The 12,886-nt window shown below is 40.3% G+C and overlaps 1 protein-coding gene across 5 annotated transcripts; it reads left to right on the forward strand.

Annotated features, from left to right (window-relative positions):
• The first annotated feature begins 2,577 nt into the window (after positions 1-2,577).
• On the forward strand, positions 2,578-12,813 carry LOC147829824 (EKC/KEOPS complex subunit TPRKB). Of its 5 annotated transcripts, none has more exons than XM_087204344.1 (6): positions 2,578-2,686; positions 4,246-4,326; positions 6,560-6,733; positions 7,842-7,964; positions 9,465-9,641; positions 10,444-11,045. In XM_087204344.1, exons 3-6 carry the CDS (start codon positions 6,593-6,595, stop codon positions 10,528-10,530), a joined length of 528 nt encoding a protein of 175 aa, XP_087060470.1. In that variant the 5' UTR covers positions 2,578-2,686; positions 4,246-4,326; positions 6,560-6,592; the 3' UTR covers positions 10,531-11,045. The 5 variants fall into 5 exon arrangements, with proteins under 5 accessions (XP_087060470.1, XP_087060473.1, XP_087060472.1 ...); XM_087204347.1 differs by having other exon boundaries at positions 2,631-2,806; XM_087204346.1 differs by lacking the exon at positions 10,444-11,045 and adding an exon at positions 11,493-12,813 and having other exon boundaries at positions 2,634-2,806.
• The last annotated feature ends 73 nt before the right edge of the window (positions 12,814-12,886 follow it).

Consider the following 12,886-nt stretch of genomic DNA (forward strand, 5'->3'; position numbering starts at 1 on the left):
TTAAACAGTATAATGCATCCCTTCTTGGCATACAAGTCATGAGTTTTGACATGTGCAGGGTTGTAACCACCAGTAGAATCAAAATATAGAACCCTGCAAAAAAATTTCACCACCACTTTGTAGCTGATCACTCCGATCATTCCCAGACTCTTGACAACTGCTAATCTGTTTTGTTCTGTTTTGATTTTTGGTACCTGGGAGTGAGCTCAGGACCTTGCACTTGCGAGGCAGGCACGGGGTCACTGAGCTAAATCCCTGGCCCTGCTAATCTGTTTGTGCTCTCTATTGTCTTATTTTACAATGGCATTAAGTAGAAAAACTAGTATGTATCCTTCCAAATGTGGCTTTGATTTAGCATACTGTTTTTGAGAGTCACCCACATAACTTGAGTGTATGGGCCATTCATTCCTTTTTGTTTCTAAGTTAATATTCCCTTGCATACCACCATGTGTGGTCCATTTAGCTGTTGAAGGATATTTGGGTGGTTTCAGTTTTTGAATTTTGAACAAAGCTGCCATAAACATTTTTTGCATTTGAGTTTTACCTGAACATCTTTTTATTTCACTTGGAGTAGAATTGCCAAAAGGTTGTTGTGGTTTTCGTGTTTGTTTTTCAATATGAGGACTGAAACTAGGGCATTCACACTGGGCTGCATCCCCATCCCATGTTTTTTTAAATTTTGAGATAGGGCCTCACTAAGTTTCCCAGGCTGTTTTAACTTGCCATCCTTCTTCAGTTTCGAAGAATGCAGGGATTTATTTTAGCTATTGTCATAAAGAGATGTAGTGTCTTACTTTTTTAAAAAACAGCTATATGACATAATTGACAATGTAACACACTGTACCTATTTGTACAGTAACCATTTAGATACATTGACCTGTATGCATCCATGAAGCTATTACCACAATCAAAATAGAAGCTACCTTGTACCCCAATATTTCCTCATGCTCCTTTTGTAATTTTTTTTTTTTTTTTGGTATCTGGGATTGAACTCGGGATTTTGTGCTTGCAAGGCAGGCGCCAGAACAACTGAGCTAAATCCCCAGCCCTGTAATCCCTTCTTTTCACACCAGTGCCCTATCCCAGCAACCACTGATCTGCTATCACTGTAGATTAATTTTATATAAATGGAATCATATCAAATATACTTTTTTTTATGGTGGTTGCTTTGGTACTGAGCATCCAACTCAGGACCTTGTACTTAACAGGCAGGTGCTGTGCTGCTGAGCTACATCCCCAGCCTGGTATACGCTCTTCTTAAAGTTTAACTGCTTTTATTCAGCATTTTGAGATTCATCCATGTTACTATATGTAGCAATAGCAGATTCCTTTTATTAATAAATTGTATTTTATTGCAGATACCTTTGTATATGTGACAATTTATTCATTCACTTCATGAACATGTGCGATTTTTCCAGCTTGTTTGTTTGTAGACAGGATCTCACTATGTAGCTTGGGCTGCCCTTGAACTCTGTGTAGCCCAGGCTGGCCTCACACTGGAGATCTTCTGCTTTGGCCATGGGGCTGGGATTATAGGCATGGGTCACCACACCAGCATTCCACTTTTTGAAGTTACACACAAGCTGTTATGTACGCAATGTGTTTTTATCAACTTTATTGAGGCACAATTTATAAAATGAACTTTTCTAAAGTGCTTTGAGATGTTCCTATAACCCTGTAACACCACATTGAGATAGAGAACACTGGCTTCACCCTAAAGTTTCATTCCACCATCCCACACAATCACTAATTTGCTTTTAGTCACTCTAAAATAAATGTTATTCCTAGAATTTTGTGGAAATACAATCCTACAGTACTGTAATTTTATTGTCTCTGGTTTTGATGAGTGTATTTTATAATTCATCAATTCTGAAGACTCTGTAGTTCATTTTCTCTTTATTACTGAGTAGTATTTCATTGTATGAATTTTCTAAAATTTATCGACTGCCAAGCTGGTTTTATAAATCCCATCTGTTACAAGTAAAGTTATGAACGTTCACATATAAGCAGCAGGACAATTCACTGTTTCAAATGACCCTTTTTTACTCGATGTTTCTAAACCATCCTATTTAGAGGAGTCTCACTCACACCTTCGCATTGTCCCTCATTTTTCTATTTTTCTCCATAGCACACATGCAGGAGACAGCTATGTTTGTTGTTCACCTTTCTCTGCAATGGATTAAAAGCCCTAACCATCATTAAATGGACATTACAGCCTCTTGACCCTCCCTTGGGGGCTTATACAAAGATTACACAGAAAATTTCAAAGCCGCCTCTAAATAAAAGAGGCTGGCTTCATCCCTGTACTGTCCTGGTGTCTTATGTCCGAGGAGCAAATCACTGAGTGGAGGCAGCTCCATGACCCTCCTTACGTGAGTGCTGGGAAAGCACGAAGCCGACTGAGTCCTGCCTGTCCTGATAACGAACTGTGGACTCCCGAGAAGTGGAAACATACGTAGAGTTTATCTTGTCAACACTTTATATAGGAAGGAATAGAGCGCGTCTCTCGAAAGCCACAACTGAGGTTTAGCCCTCAGTTTCCGGCTTGGGCTGGAGGGTCCTTTCCGCCTCCGCCGGAAGTGATGAACTAGCACCTGTTATTCTTTGCGTCAGCTAACAGGACTCAGACTTGCAGGCTGGGGTCAGGGAACAGACCAATGGGACAACGACTGCCGCGATCTAAAAGGTGAACAGAGCCGGCTTATCAGGAAATGGAGCCCGGGAGGGCGGGGACTGGGCACCACTTCCGGAAGTTAAGGGATTTGTTTCCGAGGGGACGAGCTTCCCTAAGGACCAGGACCGGACAGTGAGTTTTGGCCCCCCTGTAGCGGGCGGGGTTGGGTGGGGAAGCCTCGGCCCCAGTAGCTTTACAGTTTTCTGGGGGTGGTACCAGTGTTTCCTCAGCCAATATCCACCACCTGCCTGCCAAGACTGGCGCTGGAAATGCAAGACGGAAATGATAGCGTCTTCCCTCCGAGAAATAGTTTAGCGAGGAGACAAACGAATAGGCCCATAGGGCGCCGCGGCGCCTGCCTGTGAACCTAGGAGTTCGAGGCCAGCCTGGATAACACAGTGAGACACTGTCTCAAACAGAACAACACGAATAGGCACATGATTAACGTGCTCGGTACTAAGGAGCTGGCATAACACAAATGAACCCCGGGCTCTTGTGGCTCTGGCAAATGGACTCCGAAGGAAGGAGGAAGGCTTGAGTCAGCAAAAGACTTGAAAGAAGAGAGACAGGAACTACCTCTTCAATGGGTTTGTGACTAGAGACTGATTGTGGTAGAAGAGGTAAGCAGCGCCCTGATCCTAGAGACGGGACAACTTAAAGATGGGGCTTTGTCAACATCAGAACTGCACAGTCTGATATATGTTTTGAAAGGATCATTATGGCTGCGGGCAGAAGTTGGATGATAGGGGGGCAGGGATTTCAGTAAGGCCACCACTCTTAGGAGGCTACTGCTACAGAGGAATGGAAGTGGTAGAGGGAGGTGTGGGAGAGAAATGGGTGGATCAAAATTTATTTAGGAGGCAGAAATTCAGGACTATAGGTATTAGACATGGGATTTGAAAGATGGGTCTATTGGTCCATTTTCTGTTGCTAAGAACAATATCTTGGAGCGAATTATAAAGTGGTTAATTTTGGCTAACAGTCGTGGTCCAGGGACAGCGTGTAGTGGTGGCATTGCTGAACACAGCCCTGAGGGAGGCTGCTTAGGGTGTCACATGGCAAGAGACAAAGGAGTACACAAGGTGACCTAACCAAATTGGCTTTTAGAGCTGACTCACTGGGGAGATAAACCATTGATGCATTCCTGAGGGCAGGGTCCTAATCAATCACCTTTTGAAAGTCCCACCTGTTCCCACCTCAAACTATCTTAAATGGAAATTAAATTTCAACATGAGTTTCACAGAGGAGAAACACATACTGTCCAGCAATAATTCCAAATTTTCTGGCCTAAGTGAGTGAATTACATTAAACAAAAATAAACTATTTTGAGGTTTTCTAAGGTTTCCCCCCTGGATTAAAAGAATGGAAGGGGCGGGGGATTTGGCTCAGTGGTGCCTCGCTTGCCTCACAAGCCCAAAGCCCTGAGTTGGATCCCTGGGACCAAAAAAAAAAAGAACAGACAAAATTTTTTCCCTCCCTGATCGTAAGTACTTGTGTTTTGTATGCTCCCTGTTGAAAATTCAGAACATGCACAACAAAATATGTTTTGGGGTTTTTTTGTTTTGAGACAGGTTCTCACTATGTAGCCTAGGCTGGCCTTGAACTTGCATTGATCTTCCTGCCTCAAGACTCCAGAGTGCTGGGGATTACAGGTGTGTAACACATGTATATTTTTGGGGGGAAGGGTACTGAAGATTGAATTCAGGACCTCGCACTTGGAAGGCAGGTGACAGCAGCACTGAGCTAAATCCCTGGTCCCAAAATACTTATTTTTTTATCCAGACAGTAAAAATCACTTAATAAACCAGGCATGTGGTGCATGCCTGTAATCTCAGCCCTCTGGGAGGCTGAGGAAAAGAGATCAAAAATTAAAGCCCAGTCTGTGCAACTTACTGACTTAGGAGACTCCGTCTCAAAAAGGGGGTACGTTGGGGATGGAGCTCAGTGGCACTGCGCCTGCCTCTTAGGGAAAGGTCCTGAGTTCATCCCTGGTACCAGAAAGAAAAAAAAAGGCCTGGGGAATGTAACTCAATGTGAAGGCCCTGGGTTCAACTCAGTACTGCCAACGGGAAAAAAAATCACCTAGTAATCTCACTAGTCAAGATAACTTTGTTTAGGTATTTCCTTCAAGCCCCCCCCCCCCGTATCTTTTTGTATAATTGGTATTTTACAGAGTATAATTTTTGGTATCCATTTGTTTTTCTTTTTTTTAACCCCTGGTTTTGTTGCATCCATTTGTTTTTCATTAGACATGAATATGACTAAAGATTAAACTACTGTGTGCCAGGGTATTATTTACAAATATTCTTTTTTCTCTTTTCATAACAGAAATAATCCACATGTACTTTCAGCAAATCAGAGATTATTTTTTAATTTTTTGCTGTCTGCTTTTTGATTTTTTTCTTTATACGCAGCTTTTCAAAACCCTGAAGTTCAGCCACATTTTGTTTCATTTTCCATCAGTGTTTAATGTTCCCGCTGTTTTCACATGTCATCAAGAGTGGAGTTTTTTGTTTGTGTTCAGTAGTGGGCATTGACCCCATAGCTTTTGTGCTGAGCTATATCCTCAGCTCTTTTTATTTTATTTTGAGACGTGGTCTTGGTAAACCAGCACTAAATTGTTTAGACTGAGTGTGAACTTGTGATCCTCAGAGTCCTGGGACTGTAGACCAGAGGCAACAAGCCTTGCTAAGTGTACAGTTTTTAACGGTTGTTTAGTTATCACTAATCCTGTTATTGGCTAGATAAGTTGTTCTTAACCTTTCACTGTTAAAATAATGAGAAATGCATCTTATTATAATACCCAAATTTTGAATTGATTCCTTAAGAACGAGTCCAAGAAATGGAAACTGCAGAGTAAAAGGATGAAATGAACTTAGCAAATGGCCTCACCAAAATGCTAACTGTTGGGAGCTGATGATGTCATATAGTTGGGTGGTAGAGCACACCCTTGGCATGTGAAGTCCTAGGTTAAATCGCCAGGACTGCCTAAAAAAGTTAAACTTGTTTTCAAAAATCAAATTTTATAGTACTTAGTTTTCCATTCAAGGATATAGTTATGTCTTTATTTTTCAGTGCTGGGGATAGAACCCACGGCCTGGAGCATGCTAGGAAAGCAGTTCTATCACTGAGTACATGCCTACTCTGTACTTCTTTTATGTCTTTATATATACCCTGTTCTTCCCTGCTAAACTTATATCTAAGAAAGGACCAACGTTATTTATTTTTTATTTATTGTATTTTCTCTGCTAATCCCCATGCATGGGATGAATATCTTTGGGTCAAGTGTGATACTTTATACTTTACAATTATTTTCTTAATATTTGTCTCTAGGTTCTGCTAAAATGTAAATAAAATAGTGAGATCAGAAAGTTAAAAAGCGAAGGTGGGGTAAAGTTTCATTAATACTGTAAGTAGCCTATGTTCCAAAACTTCCTAATATTCTACTCCTGGTTGAGTCACTCAGTCACGCATGTGAGCCTCTCATCTGGACAGGCAGGGGATCAGGCAGCTCCTGTGACCCTTTCCCAGCAATGGGAAAAGAACTAGAAACACCTCAGCAGGATTAGGAAGAAAGCATGAGGAAGCCAAATGTGTTTGGGGTTGGGTTTTTCTAGTTGACTGTTCCTGTCATTTCATAGTAACACTTTCACTTGTTAGCAAGGAATTTTTTAAAAAACAAGTCACAATGTTAAGTTTTGTGTTTTGTTTTGTTTGAGACAGGGTCTTGCTGTGTTGTCTACGCCAGCCTTGAAATTGTGTAGGCCAGATTGGCCTTGAATCTCCAATCCTCCTGCCTCAGCCTCCCTGGTGCTGGGATTACAGGCATGCACCACAATATCAGGCTAATGTTAACATTTTAAAAAGAAATCTGTTGCTTTTTAGGTTTGGTGTGGTAGAATCCTGCTTGTCTATGAAATGCAGTTAACACGTGAGCTGGATCTATTTCCCGAATGCAGGGTGACCCTTCTGTTATTTAAAGATGTAAAAAATGCTGGAGACTTGAGAAAAAAGGCCATGGAAGGCAGCATTGATGGTTCATTAATAAATCCTACAGTGGTGAGTACAAAGTGTGAAACTGAGTGAACCATAAAGGGATTTTTCAGAGTATGTTAATTTTTCATGTTGTAGTTTAGGCTAAAATTCTGTCATCTTAAGGTGAAAAGTTCTTGTCCGAGTCAGACTTAGCCAGCCTTGAATTTACAAATGAATGGAAGCAGAAGTGCCAGGCCCTGTCCTGAAGAAGAGAAAAGGTCATGGTGTAGCTCTGACCACAGTTGTGGTCTTGCACATGCCCAGCTGTCCAGCTTCTCATCTGTGAAATGAGGATTCTGAACAAGACAGTGTCTGTGGAGAAGATACAGCATGGTGGTTAAGAGCAGACACTGTGAGACTTTAGTACCTGGACTTAATCCAGCTCTGCCACTTACTATGACTTTGAGCAAGTTGTAGCAACCACTTACATAGCGCTCTCTCTGTCCCTAGCATTGTACTTAGTGCTTTCTCTCACCTAACTCACTTCATCTTCAGCAGTCTCATCAAGTAAGTACTATTATTTTTTGCCAGATGAAACATTAGGAACTTGCTCAAGTTCTCAGGGTGGTAAGTGACAGAGCTAGGACTCAACCCAGATGTTCTTTACTTCAGTGACTTCATCTTTTCCATGTGAATAATACTGATTTCATTGAGGAATGTGAACACTGTAGACAATAATGCAGGTAAAATGTTTAGAATATTGCATTTCCCTTATTAGCCCTGAATAAATGTTATTTGAAAACATTTTTTACTATTTAATTTCCTTGAAGCTTTAAGATTCTGTGTTTGTTTATTTTTTGGGCCAGGGTCTTGGTATGTAGTTCAGGTTGGCCTTGAACTTACTGTGTAGCCCAGGTTGGCTTCAAACTCAATGATCCTCCAGCTTCAACCTCTCAAGTGCTAGGATTATAGGTAGGCGCTACCACGTCTAGCTAAGATTCTGTGATTTTTTTTTTTTTAACTACCCTGGACCTTCAGACAATAGTTTTAAAAATATGTTCCCTGTGAGTCACAGGAAGTAAAACAACTGCATACCAAAGTTACTACAAGATAGGGGTATATCTTTAGACTTTCAGATTCTCCCCATGTAATTTCTTTCCTCCCCATTTATTGTTTGTATTCTCCTTCGTAGATTGTTGACCCATTTCAGATACTTGTGGCAGCAAACAAAGCAGTTCACCTCTACAAACTGGGAAAAATGAAGACACGAGCTCTATCTACTGAAATTATTTTCAACCTGTCCCCAAATAACAATGTAATGTGGAATTTTTTTTTTTCTTTTTCCCGGTACTGGGGATCAAACTCAGGACCTTGTGCTTGTGAGGCAGGAGCGGTGCCCCTGAGCTAAATCCCTAGCCCAATGTGGAATTTATTGTCCATATTTCTGTTGACTTTGTCTTAATGATATATGTGTTCTCTAGTGTTGGGGTAGAGGTTAAGCTCTAGGAAAGTAGTTGTTAGTAATAAAACAAAATAATCACAAAGAGAGCTCTGGACTGAGATTTGAGGTTTAGCACTACCTAGACAAATAAGCTTTGGAGTCAGTTTCCATCTGAGTAAACAAATTTTGGCTAAATTCAATGAGGCTAGATTTGCCTGTCCTTACCCTGTGGGGTCAGTAAGATCTCTCAAGTATTTTTGCTTAAGAGATTGACAGAAACCCAAATGATAAAAATTGAGCTTGGACATTTTGTACATTCACGCATGTCTTTCACTCTCCTGTAAAGTCCTTGAGGGAATGATGCATGTCTTTTTCATACACAGTTCCAGGAACTTTCTGGTTCCTAGAGCAGTCGTGAATCCATGCTCACTCACATACCAAATGCACAGGAAGATTTCATGGTTTGAAGTATTCATAGGATTACTTCTTTAATAAAAATTACTGAGCTAACAACATTCCACATGCATGTAGCACATGAAAAAATGACTGAAATATTGCTGGTGAAGTTTTAGTATTACTACTACTGTTACTAACACGACCAGATACTAATATTGTCAAGAGAACACTAGAAATCTTGTGGTTTGGTTGAAGAAGAGATGATTACAAAGTTTATAAAATGCAGTTATCTCAGCATAGTAGTAGTAGAATTCCCCAGTACTTGCAGTAAAGTTTACCAGGTCATGATTTTCTTAGAGATATTTTGAAATAATTCAGGACACTATTCCTATTCCAATTCTAGTTCTAGGAGCAAAAGAAGCAAGTGTGTTTCTGAGGAGAGGCAGATAAAACAGACAAAAGTTAAGCTGCCCTAAGTTAAATGACATAACGGGACTGTGAATGCACAGGTAGGAGAATAGTGAAGAAGCCATTCATTCTGGAGGGAGGAGAGTGTGGTGGTGGGAGTGGCCCTGGTCCCTCAAGTATTCATTCAGCAGCCAAGCCACAGAGAGAAGAGTGATGGGCCGAGGACAAAGCATAAGCATAGGCAGAAGAATATGAAACACAGGGATAGCCTCAGACTGGCTGGATGCTAGGAACATGTGGGTGGAAGGTGACTTGGGCCAAAAGGGGGTGTTGTTTACATGCTGTGTGAGAAATAAGGCCTTGACTTTGCAGGAACAAGGTGCAGCTATAAGCAGGCAGAACATTAGAGGCCAAAACAGTAGATGCTGGGAAGGGATTATTGAAGGAGTCTGGAAGGGAAAAACTAGGGTATGAAAAACAGGAAGCACTTGACTGAAGAAGGCCCATAAGTAGATATTTCAGACCTAGTTCATTCTTTCAGTTTTTCTTTCTTTTTTTCTTTTTCCTTAGATTTCAGGAGCTTTGAAAAAATTTGGTGTCTCAGCAAATGACACATCAGTTCTAATTGTTTACATCGAAGAGGGAAATAAGCAAATAAATCAAGAGTACCTAATATCTCAAGTGGAAGGTCTTCAGGTTTCTCTGAAAAACCTTCCTGAAATAACAAATATTTCAGAAGTCAAAAAGGTTTGTAAATTTATATTTTTAGAGTGTGATAGGTGAATAATGCTGATGCTGTTTATTGGTCAACAGTGTACCTATCCGGGCATGGTGGCCCATGCCTATAATTCCAGCACTCAGGAGGCTGAGGCAGGAGGATCTCCCTGAGTTCAAAGCCAGCCTGGGCTACATAGTGAGTTCAAGACCAGCCTGAACTATGTAGGTAGATCCTGTCTCAAAAACCAACAAAGCCGGGGATTTAGCTCAGTGGTTCTGCCGCCTGCCCTTTTGCAAGCTCAAAGACCTGAGTTCAATCACAGGTACCAAAAAAAAAACAAAAACCCAACGAAAAACAAAACAATGCACCTATTTGTTTGGCCTTTTACGAACAGTTAATTTTCAAAATGATTTAAGAATAATTATAGAGAAAAAGAACTAGGAGGTGCACATAAAGTACAATTAGAAATGTATTTGATAAAAACGTTCTCAACTTTCAGAAGGTGAGTACCTTTAATTCTCAAGGTTATATAGTATATTTAGAATATTGACTAGTATGAAGTTAGTATCTAGATGAGTGCTTTTGAAATTGATACAAATATGTTACGTACAGAGAATGTTTTTTATGATCATAACTACATTTTAAAGGAAATATTTGAGATAAGCAATGAATTTTTATCTGCTTTGACTATTTTAATCACATTTGTGATGCATGATTTCATACCATTAACCCAATAAATGAATGAAAATTTCACTTATCAATGTTGGTAGAATGAAAATTAGTAGTGCATAAATGTATCAGAAAGACATCATTTGTCTGTCATTTTTACAGATATATAAATTGTCATCACAAGAAGAAAGCATTGGGACATTATTGGATGGCATCGTTTGTAGAATGTCAACCAAAGATGTTCTGTGAAATGTTAGAAATATTAACAGAAAATGTCAGCATTAAAGAGAATACTATTTTTTATTATCTCTACATTTGTATATATTCAAACACATTTCTATATAATTAGAAGAAAAAATGCAACCATTTATTGAGTGCCTACAGTGTACTGGGCTCTTACCTGAGCAATCTTATATCCACCAGTTCACATCGCATCCCTACTTGAGCCTACTCCAACACTTCCCTTCCAAGCTTCTGGATCCTGTTTTGTATTTTATGTGGATTTAATTCTCACAGAAGGCCTACAAAGTCGACAGTGTATTTACCCCCACTTTGTACAAGGAGCAACTAAAAACTTGTAGAAACAATGTGAAAGCCCTGGGTTCAATCCCCAGTACCACAAAAAACAAAAAAGAAAAAAAAAAAGAGAAAAAAGAAACGAATAGGGCTAGGGATTTAGCTCAGTGGTTCAGCTGCCTGCCTCGCAAGCACAAGGTCCCAAGTTCAATCCCCAGTACCAAAAAAAAAAAAAAAAAAGAAAGAAATAGAGGCAGAGGCCTGGGGCTTCTGAAGGGGTTCCTGGTGACACAAATTGCTGCAGGGTAAAGGAAGGAACTGTAAATTGAATAAAAGTCTTGTTATGTAAAAAAAAAATTAATTGTAGAAATGTGAAGTCACTTAAGGTCACATAGCTAGAGAACAGTCACGATTGATAAATAATTGGATTTTCTTGGGCTGGGGATGTAGCACAGTGGCACCACACCTGCCTTGCAAGCACAAGTTCCTGAGTTCGATCCCTGGTACCAAAAAATAATAATGATTGGATTTTCTTGTCACCTATTTTTTTTTTACAAGCTTGTTTTATTTTTTTGTTTGTTTGTTTTTTGTTTTTGGTACTGGGGATCGAACTCGGGGATCTTCTACTTGCGAGGCAGGCAGCAGCACCACTGAGCTAAATCCCCAGCCCTCACCTATGTTTTTAATTGTGTCAGTCAAGATAGATTTGGTCAAGACGCAGCAAACTCGCAGAGCATGGTGGTCCCCTGTGATTCTTACACTCAGGAGGCTGAGGCAAGAGGATTGCTGCAAGTTTGCGACCAGCCTGGGCTACATATTGAGATCCTGTCTCAACAAACAAACAAAAAGACTCAGCAAACTGGAACTCTTTTGTGAAGAACAAGACAAAAATTTTCCTCTTTGCAGACCATGATCCACTGCAACTACTCAACTACACGTTATAGTGCCAAAGCAGCCACAGACCACACATAAGGACATGCTGGTGTCCCAGTCAACCTTGATTTATAACACAAGTGGTGGGCAGGATTTGAACGGAGGTCTGTAGTTTGTGGACTTGTGGGTCAGTTAGGCTGCAGTGACAAACAGTTCAAAAGCCAATTGGTTGGATACAACAGAAAATTATGTCTTAACTTGTTGCAGAGCCATCCTGAATCAGTAGGAGGACTCACTGTAGTGACTTAGGAACCCAGGTGCTGAAGGCTTTGTCTCAGCCTGTGCTCCCTCATCCCTTCATAGCTGGAAGGGAGCATAGTGAGTTTCTTAGTGGCTGTAAAGCGTCCATATAGAAATGATTGATAGTGCTCATGTTTGTTTTTGTTTTTTAAGATAGTCTGTATGTAGTTCAGGTTGATGAACTCACAGGGATCCTCTTGCTCAGCCTCTGGAGTGCTGAGCTTATAGGCATGCGCCACAGATACTGGCAGAGACTGCTTATCTTGTTTCATTTTAAATTATTAAAATTTAGATGAAGTTCTTCCCATTGCATTTCATCAGGAGGTGCACAATGTCTGTTGGTCCTAGTATGGGTAGGGCTAAATTTGACCACTTGGGTAAGGTGCTGCTTTGCTAGATCCCTGTGTTATAAAAGCATCCTTTCCTCCTAACCTTAGAGAGTTGAAGCTGACCGAAATCTCAGTGCTATAATCAGAATTAAAGTCAAATCTGGGTGACCACAGATCCTTAATGCTGCTGCTTACCGGGCTCAAAAACATTCGTTCCAATTGATGTGCAGTGTACCACATATGAAATTGTTCTATTTTACACATGTCATTTTTAATTTTTGGTTTTTTCTTTGCAAAAAAATTTGTACATGTTTCTATATTCTTATAGCACCCCCCCCTCCACAAAAAAAGTGTGAGTTCAAAATGGCTCCACTTTGCACTCCACACCGTAGGGTACAAGCATGCCCATGTCATAGTAATCTTGCAAATGATGCCTTCTAACGTCTACACATGTTTGCATTGTGGAATGCGGTACATAGTGAAATTAAACTCATATTTATTAATTTGTACATTATGAAGACAAGTTGTAAGAGTTTTATTTCTGTAGCTATAAATAATGTTTTCTGTCAGGTAAAAGGGCCGAAGAC

The sequence above is a fragment of the Heterocephalus glaber genome, unplaced genomic scaffold, assembly GCF_053883595.1.
Source record: "Heterocephalus glaber isolate CG9 unplaced genomic scaffold, H.glaber_assembly_v1.0 deba00000470, whole genome shotgun sequence".
Taxonomy (NCBI): domain Eukaryota; kingdom Metazoa; phylum Chordata; class Mammalia; order Rodentia; family Bathyergidae; genus Heterocephalus; species Heterocephalus glaber.

Bases quoted from the DNA above. Each gene is read 5' to 3' on its own strand.
- LOC147829824 (XM_087204344.1), top strand. From the start codon at position 6,593: ATGCAGTTAACACGTGAGCTGGATCTATTTCCCGAATGCAGGGTGACC. The intron at 7,965-9,464 runs GTAATGTGGAAT...CTTTTTCCTTAG, and splicing joins ACCTGTCCCCAAATAACAAT to ATTTCAGGAGCTTTGAAAAA. The intron at 9,642-10,443 runs GTTTGTAAATTT...TCATTTTTACAG, and splicing joins ATATTTCAGAAGTCAAAAAG to ATATATAAATTGTCATCACA.